The sequence below is a fragment of the Alexandromys fortis genome, unplaced genomic scaffold, assembly GCF_014885135.2.
Source record: "Alexandromys fortis isolate MF-2015 unplaced genomic scaffold, M_Fortis_MF-2015_v1.1 scaffold_42, whole genome shotgun sequence".
In the NCBI taxonomy this organism is placed as follows: domain Eukaryota; kingdom Metazoa; phylum Chordata; class Mammalia; order Rodentia; family Cricetidae; genus Alexandromys; species Alexandromys fortis.
The window spans coordinates 1194015-1210992 of record NW_026067934.1 but is presented as its reverse complement, the minus strand read 5'-3'; the positions used below and the strand labels follow the sequence as shown (position 1 = coordinate 1210992).

The window sequence follows — 16978 nt, the reverse complement described above, 5'->3', positions numbered from 1 at the left end:
ATCTCCCTAGCCCCGTGAATTGTATTCTTAATTCAGTTTTTTGATTGTTCATTCCAAGAGTAAAAAAAGTAACTGGGGGAGCAACCAGATGGCTCAGCTAAAGGCACTTGACACCAAACATGGTGAGTTTGATCCTGGAACCCACACGATGAGAAATGATTGCTGAGGGATGTCTTCTCGCCTACACACACACACTGTGGTGGTTGGTAAACACACACACACACGTGCGCGCGCACACACTAAATACATGTATATAGTATTCGAGCATGCCTCAAGACTACTGATAATAGTACTAGTACTGTTGGTAGATCCCTTAGGATTTTCAAAATGCAAGAACATGTCATCTGCTAGTAGGGATAGGTTGGCTGATCTTTCCAAAATCAAGAGAAATCACGAGAGGAACTCCATAAAAGTGAATTCCTCAAACATTCCGAACAGAATTTCTAGGTATGATCCCGCCTCTCCAGTTTTCTGTTCCCCTCCCCCACTTCTGGAACGCGATCTGCGTGCTTGTCCTCCTGGTTGCCATGGTGAGAGGAGCTCTGGGCACACTCATTCTAGCAGCCAGGAAAGACTGGTGTGTGGTTAGGGGTGGGTGAACCCCTGCCCATTCAGCTAGGGGATCCCGGTCCAAATCCGGATACCTAGTTAGGAACCATGCCTGTGGTGCTACCCTCCACCGACCGCGGCCAGGACTCGCGCGTCGGGGCTCCAGAATGGCGCCAAGCAGCCCAGGCCACTTCGCGCAAGGCGCACCTTCTGACCGATCGCTGCGGGCAGGAGGCGGTGACCATGTGGCAGCCCAAAGACAGTGTGCTGGACCCGAACTTGGCTCGCCACCTGGGCCGCGCCGCCTACATGGAGCCCTGGCGCTTTCGCGTGGAGATGCTGAAAGGCGGCGGCACCCTGGAGAAGCCACCGCCCGGAGAAGGCGTCACTCTGTGGAAAGGGAAGATGAAGCCCCCGGCCTGGTACGCGCGCCTACCGCTGCCTATGCACCGCGACGCGCGTGCCCAGCAGACCGCCGAGATTGTGCACGCGCACGCGCGCGGGGCGCGCCTCACTGCCGCCCGCCTCGGCCGCGCGCAGCACCAGATCAATGGGCAACTGCGGCTTTTGCTGCGCCAGCGCGAAGCCAGCGATCGCAGACTCAGCGAGGTGCGCAAGGGCCTGCTCATCAACCAGCAGAGCGTCAAGTTGCGGGGCTACCGACCCAAGTCCGAGAAGGTGTGACCCTCCCCGCCACCACACCAGAGGCAGAGGTTGACGCTTCCTTCCTCAGATGGACAACACCTCCCATGCTCCATTTCCAGCGAGAACAACCCCAGGATAGGGTGGCTATGCCTCCAAGTTCCAAAGCCTAAAAGTCTCCCCTAAAGAATTACAAAATTGGAGTGGCAATCTGTAGCTCGAAGAAACAAAGTTTGGCCACCCGTCCTCTATAAGCCAATTAGAAGAGCCAAATTAATAGTAGAAAGCCGAAAAAAAAAAAAAGATTTAATCAATGAGGCCACGCCGAGAAGAGGGACAAGGAGATCCATTCAGTGACCCTCTTCTGTCCATCTTCGTGATCCTCAGTGAGATTAAAATTTAAAGAGGGAGCCACGATGCCCACATCTAAGCAGTCCGAGTCAAGCTGGTCCTGCTCATCGCTGACCTTTAGAGTCAGCTCTGTCTCCCCAACAAGGTGGTCTAACCAGCAGTATTGTGTGAAATCCCTTTCTGGAATGAAAATTCCTCTTCCAGCAGGCACCAGGCCTTTTCCTTCTCCCAGTATGAGGGATCTGGGGTGAATTCCAGTTTCCTGGGGTTCATTGATAGATTGAAGGACACAAGTGTCTCTTTAGAATATCTCCATTCCTGTCAGGCTGCTTACAAACGGATAAAATCCCCAGCTCCTTTAGCCAGTAGACAAACTTCCAAATCCTTCCTGAGTCACAGGGCATGAAAATCTTCCCAACGAGGAAAATCCACAGCCCCAAGTCTGAACATCAAATCACCTCTACCCATGCTCCAACAGTGGTCTGCCTTGGCTACAAGGCCATGATGCCCCAACTTCACGGGAGAAACGACCACCTTCATAAGGGTACTTGGTGACACTGTGGTTCTCAAACCAGATGAACCACAATCCCACACAAAATGGAAGTACAAGCATTCGGGAGGCAGAGACAGGCAGATCTCTGTGAGTTCAAGGCCAGCCTGGTCTACAAAAGCTAGTTCCAGAACAGGCTCCAAAGCCACAGAGAAACCCTGTCTCAAAAAAAAAAAATGGAAAATAAAGCCCAGCACTGAGCTAGGGAGATAGCTCGGCGGGAAAGAACCCTTCTGTGCTAACATGAAGACCTGAGTTTGAATACTCACAGCCACAGAAAAGTCAGACAGGACTGAGAGTGCCGGTAGCCCCAGCACTGAAGGCTGGAACTTAGCCCAGTCATCAAACTTTTAAAAAGCCCCAGATCCAGGCTGGAGAGATGTCTCAAAACCTTTAAAGGCTAGGCTCATAACCAAAAATATAAAAGGTCCCAGACCCACTCCCCACTCCCCACTCCCAATGGAGTAAAACTCCTCCAATTGCAAGTTCCAGTCTCTGCAGTTCACAAGGATGTGATGTTTCTCCACTATGAACGATAACTCCCCACCTCCAGCCTTCTCCTGAGAGTAATTCTCCCCTTGTTTTCTAGATTCCAGACAAGGCTGACAGCATGCTGGTCTGGGAGAAAGAGGAGCTGAAGTCCATGAAGAGAAAAATGGAGAAAGACATGGAGAAATCGGAGACCTTGCTCAAGGTTAGGGGGTCCTGGAGAGGGACACCTGGATGCCGAAGGCACAAACTGCTCTGACCTAAGTGGGGATGAATATGGTCAAAGTACATTGTGTACAGTTATAAAAATGTCACAGTGAAACCCGCTGTGTAAAATTAGTATAAAAACTTCTTGGTTTCTCGAGACAGGGTTTCTCTGTACAGTCCCGGCTGTCCTGGAACACAGAGATCCACCTGCCTCTTCCTCCAGAGTGCTAGGATTAAAGGTGTGCACCACTATTGCCCGGCAATAAAAAAACGTTTAAAAAAAAAACACAGCAAATAACTAAATAGCCCTCTTCTCCTGATACTCAGCTTCTAGTCCATTCTGTCTACAGACTCCTCTAGGTGGGAATGGTATCTGACCAATTTGTCCCTGTTAGCAGGGCACCAAGCCCCCACTGGCTGCTCTTCCAGAGGTCTTGAATTCAATTATCAGCAAGCACACGGTGACTTACAATCATCTATAATGGGATCTGATTCCCATTCTGGCATTTAGGCATACATACAGATAGAGCATTCATATACATAAATAAATAAATAAGTCTTTCTTTTTCACTTAAAGAAATAAAAATCAAAGCAGGCACCAGTCTATAGACTGTAATTTGCTACCACCCACCCCCCCCCAAAAAAAAAAAAAAACTCGCAAAACTACCGGCTTGGTTCAGTAGATGAAGAGAAAACGCATCAGGAAATAGCACCTGTTTCCAAAAGCCTCTCCAGCATCTAGGTGGGAGATGTGTTTACAATGACATTTACATATGCAAAAAGACTTCTATTTTGACGAAGTTGGGCTGCACTTTAACTATGAGCTGAGGTAGCTTTTGTGTTTTGGGGTGGCTTCAGCCCTACCCTCAACCCCCAAGCTGACTCTCTTCCTTCTTTCTCTGGCTCTCAGGCTCTGGCCTCCTGCCGGGACAATCTGGACTTCTACTATCAGGAAAGGCTTCAAGCTGTGGATCTCATGAACCAGCCGCTGGACAAGGTCCTGGAGCAAGCTGGCCGCCACTCCTGGGTGGACATCACCAGACCCCCAACTCCTCGAACTCAGGGCCTGAAAACACCTCCCCCTGACCCTGTGGGCACATATACCCCAGGTAGGCACCATGGGAAGGTCTCTGCTAAACCTATGTCTTCCATTAACTAACTGTTCCTTAAGTACACAGCCTTGCGTGGCCTCTTTCCCTGGACGCTTTTAATAACACCCACGCATTCACAGGTTCCACTTCAAAAGAAGTCACTCCAAGGCACAATTTAAATTATCCTCAGTTACTAGCCCTTACCTGGGCATTCTCCCAGTCCTTCATCCATGGCCCTTCACCCTTGGCCTACCACCATCATACAAAAGGGAGGGGGAGGAGAGTGATAGCGGCCTGTGGCCCCCATGGACATCCTGTGCTTTCACAGCCTGTGCTAAGGCCTTGTTTGAAGCCAAGCGCTTGTTGATGGAGTCCAAAGACACCTTAGCGGAGATGGCAAAGAATGAGGTGGACATTCAAAATCAGCAACAGGAGATCAGCGACCGCGTATGCGGCACACTGGCGCAGAAGATGCGTGAGACCTCGGAGTTGAAGGTGCCCAGGCAGCCTGGAGAGGCTCCAGAGGGTGGCTACTGCTGGAGTAGGTGGGGAAGGAAGGGACAGTGGCCCAGTTGGAGACCTCTGTGTTCCCCCATCTGCAGGAAAGAATGACCATGACTTTAGGGCTAATGAGGGGAACTATCCACCGGTGCATGAAATTCAACCAAGAGATGTATGTCACGAGGGGCCTTATCAAGGTAAGGTTTGAGGGAGAATTCTGTAAGAAGGGGGCGGGGGAGTGCATGTATGTGGTAAGCTCAGCTTCACTGTTCCCCACAACAAACTCTTCCAGGGTCCTCTGTTGAAAAAAAATCTGGAGGCTCGAGAGAAGCTGAACAGACCCTTGGTTCGCATGTATCAGAGACACGTGGGCACCCAGCTCCCCGAGGCTACGCGCCTTGCCCAGGTATGCTACTCGGGGTGGTGGGGGCCCCGTCCTGCTAAGTTCTCTTCCCCAAGTACACCTGTCCTAGGAAGAACCCGACAGCGTTTCAAACCAGTCACGTTGCTGCACACCATCCTCGGTTTGGCCCTCCCACAGTCCAGTCTGAAACTCTTAGCATACATTGCTCAGATGTGTTCCACCATTCCTGGAGCATCCTGCTGTAAGAGCATCCCCTCCCTCAGCCATCTCAGTCATCTATGCGTGTGTTGTGTTGTGTTGTGGTTTTTTCACACGAACCTGGGTCAGCTTTTTTTCCCCTGGGACCTATGCAACTGACATCTACCTCCTCGGCTATGCTTTTTCGAAAGCGGGGCCCTTCATGGTGCACGCCTGGCAAGTGTTAACACCTGCCCCTGCATAGAATTCTGGCCTTCTTCACATCTACTCTACGCTCATGCCTGCCAGATATAGCACTAGCTCAAGGCTCTGGGTTTGGCTCGCTAGTCCTCCAGCACTGCCCACTCCCTTCCCAGCACAGCCCCTTCTTCCCCAACACCACCCAACTTTTCCCCAGCCTAAGTCTCCTTAGCGAGACCCCGCCCCACCCGCAACACATCCCCTCCCCAGTTTGGCTCCGCTCCACCTCAGAACAGCCCCCACCTCCCCCAGCACTGCCTATATCCTCCTCAGAAAGCCTGTGCTAGCTCCAATACTTCCTAAAAGCCCTGCGCAGAACGCCCACACCCCTTCTCCACAAGACCGGAGCCTCCACAACAGACCTGCTGCCCTGTCCCTTTTAAAGCACTGTTCCTCCCCCTGCAAAGCCCCTTGATCCTTTGCCAGGACCTGCCCCTCCCAGTGCAGCCTTGCCACCTCCTCGCCGAGGCCCCGCCCTTCCCCAGCAAGATCGCTGCCCTCTCCTTCTCCAGGGTACTGACAAGCTGACGCGCCACAACTTGCACATGGAAAAGAATTTAGAAGAGCTCCGCACAACACACAACAACCTAGCCTGGAGCATCAACTGCAAAAAGACAGGACATGACGTCGACTACGATGTCGTGCGCCTGCGCCTGCGCCAGCGCCACCCGCATGTGTGCTATGCGCAGGCACAGAACCTGGTCAATGACTGGGACCCTCGCACACCACCGTGCAACCGAACCAGTACTGTCCCCAAGTGACCACAGCTGGCCTTGTGCTCAGGCCACCGGAGAGGTGTCTCCAGCTAGATAACTCTCCCTCCCCTCTGACTCATCTTCCCTTCAAACGCCCTCTAGCAGAACTATAATTAAAGATATTGTCACTTATTAGGCACCTACTTATGTCAATTGTGGCACAAAACCTAATGTGCACTTGGTGTCAGATTGTTAGGATCCAAATCCGGGTCCCTGGTTTCAAGCTGCTTGGCTTTGGGTCACGCACACACTGTCCTTCTCCAACCTCAGTCGCTCTGGCCTGTAAAGTGAGTATTACAGCCCCTGTTCTGAATGGCTGTGGTAAAAACAGATGAGTATATCTATAGAAAGTCGGTAGCGTAGCTGTTCCCTATCGGAACCTGAGCAGTAACACGGAACTCTTATTAACATTTCATGGAATGAAATGAAACCCAGGCAAAGAGAAGTTAAGCCCAAGGTCACACAGAATCTCCACCCAAGGCTATAGAGCCTGCCCTCTTAGCAGAATGCCTCTGGTCTCTGCTTCTATCCTCACCCCACATAAAGTACCAGACTTAGAACGAGGCAGGTGGCAGGCAGCACTACCCTTGTGAAGCTCACAAATCCATCCCCTGCAGCCAGCTGTGTTCTCTTGGGAGAGGCCCATTCACATCCTGTTGTAGCTCAGTTCCTCCTGTGTGTTCTGGTTACCTCAAACACCAGCAGAGAACTCTGCTGTCTGTTCTCCCTGGGTCCCAGGACCTAGAAATCACAAACAAGGGGTGCTTACTGCAGTCACACTGTAGAATCTGAATTCATGGATTCAACCAGTGCCAATTTGAAAAGAGTCTCAGGACTCGAGGGCTCAGACTTCTACGACAGCATCTGTCAGCCTCTTTCGCCTTCCCCCAAACTGGTCAGGAAGGAACACACCCACCGGAAGGGAGTGTTTGTTTGCTTTTTGTTTTTTAGCTATGTGTACTTGTATTGGGAGATCTGTGCGCATATGAGTGTGGTTGACCACAGGAGCCAGAAGAGGGCGCCAGATTCCTAGAGCTGGAATTACAGGGTGTTGGGAGCCACCCTTTGTTTATCCTGGGAGCTGACAACTGAACATCCACCCTCTGCAAATGCAGCACACACTCCTAACCAGGGAGCCATCTCTCCAGCCCCAACCCAAGGGAACTTAGAAAAGACATGAGGGTTGAACCTCATGGATCAGATTCCGTCTTTGTGCGTCCCCCTACTCACTAGGAAAAGTCTTGTAGCCACCAATCAAAGCTTGTGACACTTTTGTGGTCATTTGTAAACAGTGGCAGAGCATTGAAATCCCAGTCATTCTGACTCGCCACAGGCCCCCCCAGCAGGGACAAAGCAGAAAAGGGCCTGCCTCCTTGCTTCAGCCCCCTAACTGGGAATTGGTGTCCTCCTGGCAGTCTGCTTAGCACCCTGTGATTGCACATCTCGTTCTTTCAGCTCCTGGCTTCACTGTGGCAGATGCTCTCCAGGGGTAGTGCAGAAACACTGTCTTAATATCCTTAAGTGCAAAAAGGTCATGGTGTGTCACTGGGGGAGGGAGGGGAATGCTGCGAGGTGTGTTGGCACAGACCTGTCATTCAGCATCTGGGTGGAGGCAGGAGGATCAAGAGTGCAGGCTCATCCTCAGTTACACAGAAAGTTCAAGGCCAGCCCGGGCTACAAGAAACCTACCCTCAAACAAAAAGGAGGCTGGGCTAAACAAAATATTTATACCGCTCCCTCTAAGGCCCAGAGTACATTGCAGAAGAGGGAGTGAGAAGAATGTATGAGCCAGAAGAAGGTAAATAGCTAAAGAAAGCCATCTTCTAGAGAGGACAGACGCAATCACAAACTCATAGCAGCTGAGGCAGCCTGCAGCTGGCCTGTCAACAGTCAGGTATGGATGGGTGAGGGATTCATGGAGCCCTATCCTTCCCTGGTGGCTCCTAATAGATTCATGGAAGAAAGTCAGTGTCTTAGGTTGAGTACCCACTGATGATAAACCCACCAGCCTCCAGTGGATTGTTCTAATCCAATGGTCACACAGAAATTCCTGCTAACATGGAAGAAAGTCAATGTCTTAGGTTGGATACCCACTGATAAACCCACCAGGCTCCGGTGGATTGTTCTAATCCAATGGTCACACAGAAATTCCTGCTAAACTTAGTGGAAAACCAAGCAAAAAGAGATGAATCTGTGAAGAGAATTGATAGGGATGGGAGGGAGATAATGGGATGGGGGCGGGAGCATCAGAATGTATCATATACATGTATGAGATTGTCAAAGGACAAACTTAATAACAGAGGAGGCTGAGGAGATATCTCAGTCAGAAGAGTGAGGACCTGAGTTCAGATCCCCAACACCCAAATCAAAGTCAGACCAGGCAATTCTAATCTGTAACCTCAGAGCTGGCTGGGCAGCCTGAGACAGACTCATTCCTGGCTTTGCTGGCCAGCCTTTCTAAACTATTGGTAAGCTTCAGGTTCAGCAACAGACTCTGTCTCCAAAAAACTAAGGTAGAGTGACAGAGGAAGCTGCCTAATGTCAACCCTGGCTTCCACATACACATATGTGTAGTATAGGAGGTTTTTCTGTTCATGTGTTTCTTTCATTGGTTAATGAATAAAGAAACTGCGTTGGGACTGATAGGCAGAACTTAGGCAGCGAAGACAGAACTGAATGCTGGGAGGAAGAAAGCAGAGTCAGAGAGAAGCCATGGATCCTCTGCCGGAGATGGATGCTGGTTAGAATTTCCTGTAAGCCACTGCCATGTGGCGATACACAGATTAAGTAGATGTGTTAAACTAATATGTAAGAGTTAGTCAATAAGAAGTTAGAGCTAAAAAAAAAAAAAAAAAGAAGTTAGAGCTAATGGCCAAGCAGTGTTTTAATTAATACAGTTTCTGTGTGGTTATTTCAGGTGTAAGCTAGCTGGGCGGCCAGGACAAACAAGTGGCCCACTCCTCCTGCACACGTGCACATGAGCCATACACATACATACACACGCATACATTCATATACACTGTACTACATACACACACACACAAAGACTGACTTGTCATATTAGCTTCATTTAAGCTTGCACTACAATGCTGTTTACTGTAAAGGCATCAACAATATCTTCGTCCTAAATGAAGTGTCTTTAAATCGAAGTTGAAAACAAGGTTGGGTGTGGATCATTTGATTAGAATGTGGTCAGAGATTCTCAGGAAGCTCACCTTTTGTTTCCCCAAAGAGCCATGGCCCAGCATTTACCAACTCAGTGCTCACAGGGGCTTTCTAAAGCATAGCTAGGACAACTAACTGTTTACAAAGAAAACCTCTGGTGATGGTGCAGTGCCAACCTGCTATTAACTGCTGGGGTTTTTCCACAAGTGGGTTTCAAGGACCTGAAGCAAGAAGCTGTTAGGAAATTCTGCAGGGTGGACCCCGCTGGCGGCAGTTGGGCATAGGTGAAACCACTTGTTTTTTAAGCTATGGCCCTTCCTTCCCTGCACACAGGTCTGCTTGTTGATTCTCAGAAGCCATCCTCAGGGATGCAAATGCTCTTTTCGCAAATGACACCTTTCCCCATGGGTTGTAGGCTACTGCCCTCATCCTTGCTGACACAGCCCCACTTGTCACCTCGCCTTACACAATCTTCCCACGCAGCATTTTCACAATCCCACTGCAGCCTCAGAAGTGTCAGCCGAGTCCCAGGGTGAGTTCCTGGGACTCAGTGAGACACTTTCTCCAGGAGGCCATAAGGGGGTGTCAGTCCACACTGTAGAGAAGAGGGAGTAAGCCTGAGGCTGTGACGCGGCTCAGATATGCCTCTCAGGGAGTACAGGGCTCAGTCTGACTTGTAAATACTAGCAACAAAAACACGGGAAACAAAAGCAAGAGTTGGCCAGCAGGGTTGTATCAATGAAAAATCTTCCACACAGCAAAGGGAGCCATTGACAGAGTGCAGAGATGCCTCCAGGATGAGAAAGAATATTTACTCCATTTGATTGAGGAACAGCCTAATAGCCGGAACAGCAGTTCTCAACCTGTGGGTCATGACAGTTTTTGGGGGTCAATGACACATTCACAGGGTTGCCAAAGACTACCAGAAAACACAGCTATTATATTACAATTCATAATAGTAGCAAAATTATAGTTACAAGGTAGCAATGAAAATAACTTTATGGTTGGGAACACCGCAGCATGAGGAACTGTATTAAAGGGTCTCAGCATCAGGAAGGTTGAGAACCACTGGTCTAGAGTATACATGAAACTGAAAAATGGGTAACTCCAATGTGAAATTAGGAAATAAGCTGAATGGATGGCTCTTTAAAGAAGAAATAGTCCAGGTCTGCAAGTCTTCCCTTCTATGCTGACCACAGCTGACTCACTTGCTCAGTGGCCCTATTAATCTCACTTTGAAGTACCTGCTAGGCCTAGAGAGGTTAAAGCACAATATACCTTTGTGCAACAGTTTCCTCTGAGGGAAACCTCTTAAGACATCAGAGGTAAAGCCAGAGTGAAACATGGCCTTTTAGGGCAGAATGTTACAAGGGAGTAAAACAATGGATTGTACTTGGGAGGAGGAGATTGTATCCTAAAGACAGAATTATACTGTAAGCAGAGTCTTCCTGTCCGGACTGCCTATTCCCAGCAGCCGCTTCCCAAATTACCACACAGAGGGTTATATTACTTATAAATGCTCAGCCAATAGCTCAGGCTTGTTACTAGCTAACTCTTACACTTAAATTAACCCATATTTCTTATCTATGCTTCACCACGTGGCTCATGGTTTGTTATCTCATTTTCTATGCACACTGCTTGCCCTGCAACTGGTCCGTGTCTCCAGCACCTGCCCCAACTCCACCCTTCCCTCCCAGCATTCTCCCTGTGTCAGGTCATCTTGCCCAATCTTTCTGTCCTGCTATCAGCCAACCAGGTTTATTAACAATGAGTATAATCCACAGCATTATACAACTCAAAATGGCTTCAGGAAGACACTGAAACTTAACAGATTCACTAGTTTTCCCCCCTCTGCAATGTATATAAATATGAAAGACTGCCCAGAGTCACTCTCAGACAAGTCAAGCTTCCTGGAAGGGGCTCAGACCAACTGAGCTTTCTGGAAAGAATACCCCTTATAACCTGCTGAGTGGCTGCAGATTGTACACTGTGTTCCAGGTTCCTAGTGGCTGCAGACTGTGCACTGTGCTCCAGGTTCCCAGTGGCTGCAGACTGTGCACTGTGCTCCAGGTTCCAAGTGGTTGCAGACTGTGCACTGTGATCCGGGTTCCCAGATCTCAAACTGGGAGGGCTTTGGTGATGCAGCTGTCTTTGAATCGTTTTGGATCCTGTAAATAACCTCTTGCCCATATTCCTATAAGTAACCCCAATAAAATTAATTGGTTCACTAAGTTAGACGATGGTGGTATCTGTACTTTGGTCTGGTCTGTCATTGGTTTCCTATCTGAGCTCAGCAGAAATTTCTTCACATCTCCCCAGTAACAGCAACACAACACACACACACACACACACACACACACACACACACACAAATGAAAAGCAAAATAATACACTGTTAAGCACGAGAAGTGTGAAGTTATTATTTTCTTGTTGTTTATTTACTTGCTTGCTTACTTACTTATTGAGACAGGATCTTACTAACTAGTCCAGGCTGGCCTTAAACTCAAAATCCTCCTGCCTCAGCCTCCTTGTAATAGAGATTGCAAGCATGTGCTACTAGACAAAGCAATTTGTTTGCAAAATATCATATTGATTTTTTTCTTATATCCATCCATCTCTACTACTATAACTAAATACTTCAAGCTTGGTAACTTTATGAAGAAAAATAACATATTCAGTTCACACATCTAGAGACTCAAGAACACAGAAAATGGAACCAGCTCTAACGTGTAAGTATGAGAGAGCCCTCCTGTGGTCTTTGAAAGCAAATGGCACCCATAGCCCCCCCCCCCCCATGTACTTCATATACTGAAATGTTTAGTCCCCAGCTGGTGCAACCATTTGGGAAGGATTAGGAGATGTGACTTTATTGGTGGAGGACTGTCACTGGAGGGTGTGTTTAAGGTTTCAAAAGCCCATGAAATTCCCAGTTATCACTTATGCTCTTCCCTTCCCCCAAACTTGAGCATCAGTGTAAGCTCCCAGTTAATGCTTCAGCTGCCTGCCTGTTGCTATGCTCCCCACATGATGGTCACAGACACACCCTCTGAACCTGTAAGCCCCCAATAAACTCTTCTATATGTTGTCTTGGTCTTGATATCTTACCACAGTAATACAAAAGAAACTAAAACACTGTCAGAGGCCATAAAAACAAGAATGGATTCAGGGTGAGGCTAGAACTCTCACTAGAACTAAATCTTAGGTCTGCACCCCCATGGCTCTCTCTCATCTTCATACCTCTTTTGTTAAACAACCCATGAAGCTAATCCGTGTTCCTCATATGTGCATAGATGTGTGGCCGTCTAATGGTAGGCTTCACCTCTTAAAGATCCCCAAACTGTTAATACCTCCACACTAGAGCCCGGGTTTCCAATACTGAGGGATGAACCACACTCAAATCATAGCACCCCTAATAATCTTAAACACGCCTGTCGCCTTTCACCCTCACCTCCACCCTAACTCTAGTTTGTGGTCCATGCCACCATGAGCCTAGGCGTTCCTATGATGCTTCCTGCCTGGTTATAGTAACTACTTTTCTCTTGCTATGATAAAATATCCTGACCAAAAGCAACTTAAGGGAAAAAAAGGTTTATTATAGCTTATGGTTCCAGAGTAGTGGTTCTTTCCTAATGCTTACGACTCTTTAATACATTGTGTGACCTCACATTGTGTGACCCCCCCAACCATAAAATGATTCCGTTGCTACTTCATAGCTGTAATTTTGCTACTGTTGTGAATCACAATGTAAATATCTGAAATGCAGAATATCTGATATGTGACCCCCAAAGGGGTCATGACCCACAAGTTAGAGGGATAGAGTATGTGATAGTGGGGAGCCACAGCAGCAGGAGCAGGAAACTGGCTGATAACATCTTTATCCACACATAGGAAGCTGGCAGAGAAAGACAAGAGGAAGTAAAGGAGGCTATAAATCCTCACGCTTGCCCTGGGTGACATACTTCCTAAAGGTTTCACAACCTCCCCAAACAGCCCCACCATTTGGAATTGAAGTGTTCAAATCTAAGAGAACCTCCGGGAAGACATCTCTTATTCAGGCACAGCCCTGTCCATATATGTCTCCGGCATTCTGGTTACCGACCGCCACCTGTGACGGGATGCAGTTTGCTGTGGCCCTTAAGGCTATGACACACATACAATTACCCTCTGCTCTTTCTCGCCCCCCCCCCACTCCACCGCCATCTTTTGACTTCAGCCATTTTCATTTCTGTAAAAGTTTGTTATTAGTATAATAAAATACAATGAATTTTGTGCTTTTAACCTTTAGGAGGGTTCTAGTGTTAAACATCTAAAACAGGCTTACTGGACCCAGGAAGGGAGTCCAGTTATTAAAGTACTTGCCTTGCATGAGGACCTGCGTTGGATGGCCAACACCTCCATAAAAGGCCAGGCATGATGCCCTATGTTCGTCAAGTCAGCACTGGGGCAATGGATACAGGTGGTTGCCCAGGGCTCTTTGGCTGGCACGTGTTGCCGAATCAGTGAACCTCAGGACGTTGTCCCAAAAAGTCAATATAGGGCTGCCAAGATAGTTCAGTGATTAAAGGAGATTGCTACTCAATCCTGACTACCTGAGTTCAATTTCAGAGCCCTAGTATGAGTGGGAAGAAATAACTACCTCTACAAATTAGTCCTCTAACCTCCACACATACACCACAGCATGTGCTTGTGCCCCCACGCACATCACAAACAGTAATAATAAAGAAAAATAAGATGGAAAAAAGGGTAAGTTGACTCTGATTTCCACAGGCACACACAGACATGCAGGTACATCATACATATGTGCACATACACACACACACACACACACACACACACACACACACATAAATGAGTTTACCAGGCTGACTGTAGGACCTTCTGTGGGTTGCAGAAAAAAAAATACATCGACATTTCCTGTTTCTAGAGGCCACAGCCTTCCTTAGCTTGTGGCCTCTCCTTCCGTCTTCAAAGTCAGTTAATGGTAGCATCCTCTCTCATGCACAGAAGGAAATCATGCCCGTCAGTTCTCCCTCTAGCCCCTGGCACACAGCAGACATCAAGTCAATGTGTATTAAACACATAAAACTGAGAAAGCAAACTTAACTGAAGTTCACAGGTGTTTCTGCATGCACTGTGTGGTCGATTATCTTCACATCAGAAGGTTTCGTTTACAATCTTACCCACCAGATTGGTGGCACACACCTGCAAACCAGCACTTGGGAATCCAAGGCAGGGAGATTACAAGTCCCAGAGCAGTCTGAGCTTCAGGGAGGGTCGGCTACATAGTAAGAGCAAGGAGTGAAGTGTAGGAAGCAGCACAGCTTCCTCTGGCAAGCTACAGCCCTGAGCTCCACTTTTTCCTGGGTTGTCTTAAGTTACTCACTTAACCTCTCTATGCTGGGTTGTTCTGTCCTGTAAAACTGAGAAAGGTTTTGTTGTTGTTATTGTTACTGTTGTTGTTGGGTTTTTTTCTGGTTTTGTTTTGTTTTTAATGCCTTTTTTGTCGGGTTGCTGAGAGGACCCACTGAAGTAAACTCCACTTACTCCAATGCCTGGCATGTAGTGAGGTCACCACACACAGGAGTGGGGAGTCTCATCTTTTGCTTTGTTTGTTTATTAAGAGATGAAATTCACATGACGTAAAGTTACTGGCTATGCTGGTTTGAATGAAAATCACCCCCATAGGCTCATAAGGTGTGGCACTATTAGAAGGCGTGACTTTGTTAGAGTAGTTGTGACATTGTTGGAGAAAGTGTGTCACTGGGCTTTGAGAAGTTCAAGTTAAGTATAGAGTCTCACTCTTCCTGCAGATTTAAATGTAGAACTCTCAGCTCCTTCTCCAGCACCACGTCTGCCTGCATGCCACAGCCAAGCTTCCTACCATGATGGTAAGCCTCTAAATTGTAAGCCTCCCCAATTAAATGTTTTCCTTTCTAAGAGTTGCTGTGGTCATAGTGTCTCTTCTCTGCAATAAAAACCCTAAGACATTTAGCAGCCTTTCAATGTTCTGAAATCCTTACCTTTATCTAATTCCAAGGACTTCACCATACTGGAAAGAAGACCCTGCACCCAGAACCCAGCACCCCTTAATCTGCTCTAGAAAAAAATGCATAACTTTGGAGGGAATACTTTTTGAGGCAGTGAGTTTCCCAACACATGAGCAACCAAACACAGGGTAAACAGTTCCAAGAATGTGGCAACTGAGAAGTAGGCTTAAAACAATGGTTCTGCATATACAACAAAGAGGAAACAGAGACATACATAAGTCTATTCTATATAGGACATAGAGAAAGACAAGATCTTAGTAAATTTGGAACATGTGAATCATTGGAGAAGGGGAGGGGAGAGGAAGGGTGAGTAGTGGATTAATATATAGTTGAATAAAAAACAATTTCAAAAATCCTTGATACACAGCTGTTCATGGGTGAATTATACAAAGTGATAGTATAAAATGAATATCTGAAATATGGAACTTTGCTTAATTTTGTAGTGGAATAAAATACTTCCTCTTGCTAAGGCAAAAAAAAAAAAAAAAAAAAAAACAATGGTTCTGCCAGTTTTAAAACACCAGGCACTGAGTTGTTGTAGAGAAGGCTTTAAGTCAGATTAGATAGCTATCGGGTACCCCCCGTCATATTGATGGCACTATTGCACCAATGGGTATATCTTGCCAGGCCCTTCATTAGATATGATCTAAATACATAGTATACTTGTGTGAAATTACCAATTAATGAATGAACGAACAAAATCAATGTCTCTGGATTAGGTATATTTGTGGCACCTGGGAACATTTGACAATATCTGAATTTATGTTTGGCTGTCACAATAGCAGGGTGGGAAATGATGCCAAAATGCAAGGAGTCAAGAGAAGAGACACTGCTAAATGTCCCACAGTGTGGCACCTGACACCCCTCCACTGTGACAGAAGCACTCTACCAAAAAGTGTCAACCATTGAAACCCAAACCTATTGCTCAGAGGATCATAGGCCTTAGGGGAGACCTACTATACGGTTGTGATAAATTGACATGCTCTCAAATAATTATGCATGGTCATAACAATAGACGAGCGCCGTTCTCAACCTTCGGAGAATCTTCTCTCTGCAGAGAGCCACAGCTAACCTAAAGACTCATAACTGCTCAAGGTGCTGAAAATAAGTGACTGTGGAGTGTTCGGCCCTAAACGCAGCCCTTATATGACCCCCTCAAGACTTAGGGAACATCGAGGAAGAGGGGCAGAAAGAATGGAAGAGCCGAAGGATAGAAATAAGTGCTAAGAAACGCTGTCTTCTGGACAAGCCGCCATGGTTGCACTCCTCAACTCACTGCATCTGTGGGCATTCACACAAGATCAGATCAACAGGCTTGGTCAGCATTCAGTGGGCAACACTGATTGAATTTAAAGAGAGGAGGAGGAAGATGAGGAGGACATGTTTGGGAATGTCTGAGGCTTGGGAGGGTGAACTGGGATGATCTGTCCACATGTATGAAATTGTCAAAATAAATAAAGCATGTTTCTAATGTGAACTGTACCAAAGTCGAATAACCCTGAACTAAATGTAGTGCCTCTCAGGGTCAGCATGGAAGGAAAAGTTTCCTTTAATTAACACACATTCATTTCACAAGACAATGGGACTCAGTAACAGTGCCCCATATGTGCATAGCATAGATCCCTCATATCTGTTATGGATTCAGTCTGAAATGTCCCCCAAGTCCCTATGTCTGAACCCTTTATCCCCAGTAGATGACAACATTCTGGGATGCTAAAAAATCTTTGGAATATGGACTCCAGGCAGCAGAAGCAGGTCACCAAGGTCAGATCTCAGGAGATTTTATCCATCTGCTGTAGACTGTTGTCTTCTGAACAAAGTAGTTACCA

The 16978-nt window shown here is 47.2% G+C and overlaps 1 protein-coding gene across 1 annotated transcript; it reads left to right on the top strand.

The window, feature by feature from the left end:
* Nucleotides 1-657: 657 nt before the first annotated feature.
* On the top strand, nt 658-5943 carry Tektl1 (tektin like 1). The gene is made up of 7 exons (XM_050145970.1): nt 658-1227; nt 2682-2786; nt 3699-3897; nt 4208-4374; nt 4482-4577; nt 4673-4786; nt 5695-5943. The coding sequence occupies exons 1-7, from the start codon at nt 658-660 to the stop codon at nt 5941-5943; spliced, it is 1500 nt and encodes a 499-aa protein (XP_050001927.1).
* Nucleotides 5944-16978: the final 11035 nt, after the last annotated feature.

Bases quoted from the DNA above. Each gene is read 5' to 3' on its own strand.
- Tektl1 (XM_050145970.1), top strand. From the start codon at position 658: ATGCCTGTGGTGCTACCCTCCACCGACCGCGGCCAGGACTCGCGCGTC. The intron at 3,898-4,207 runs GTAGGCACCATG...GTGCTTTCACAG, and splicing joins TGTGGGCACATATACCCCAG to CCTGTGCTAAGGCCTTGTTT. The intron at 4,787-5,694 runs GTATGCTACTCG...CTCCTTCTCCAG, and splicing joins AGGCTACGCGCCTTGCCCAG to GGTACTGACAAGCTGACGCG.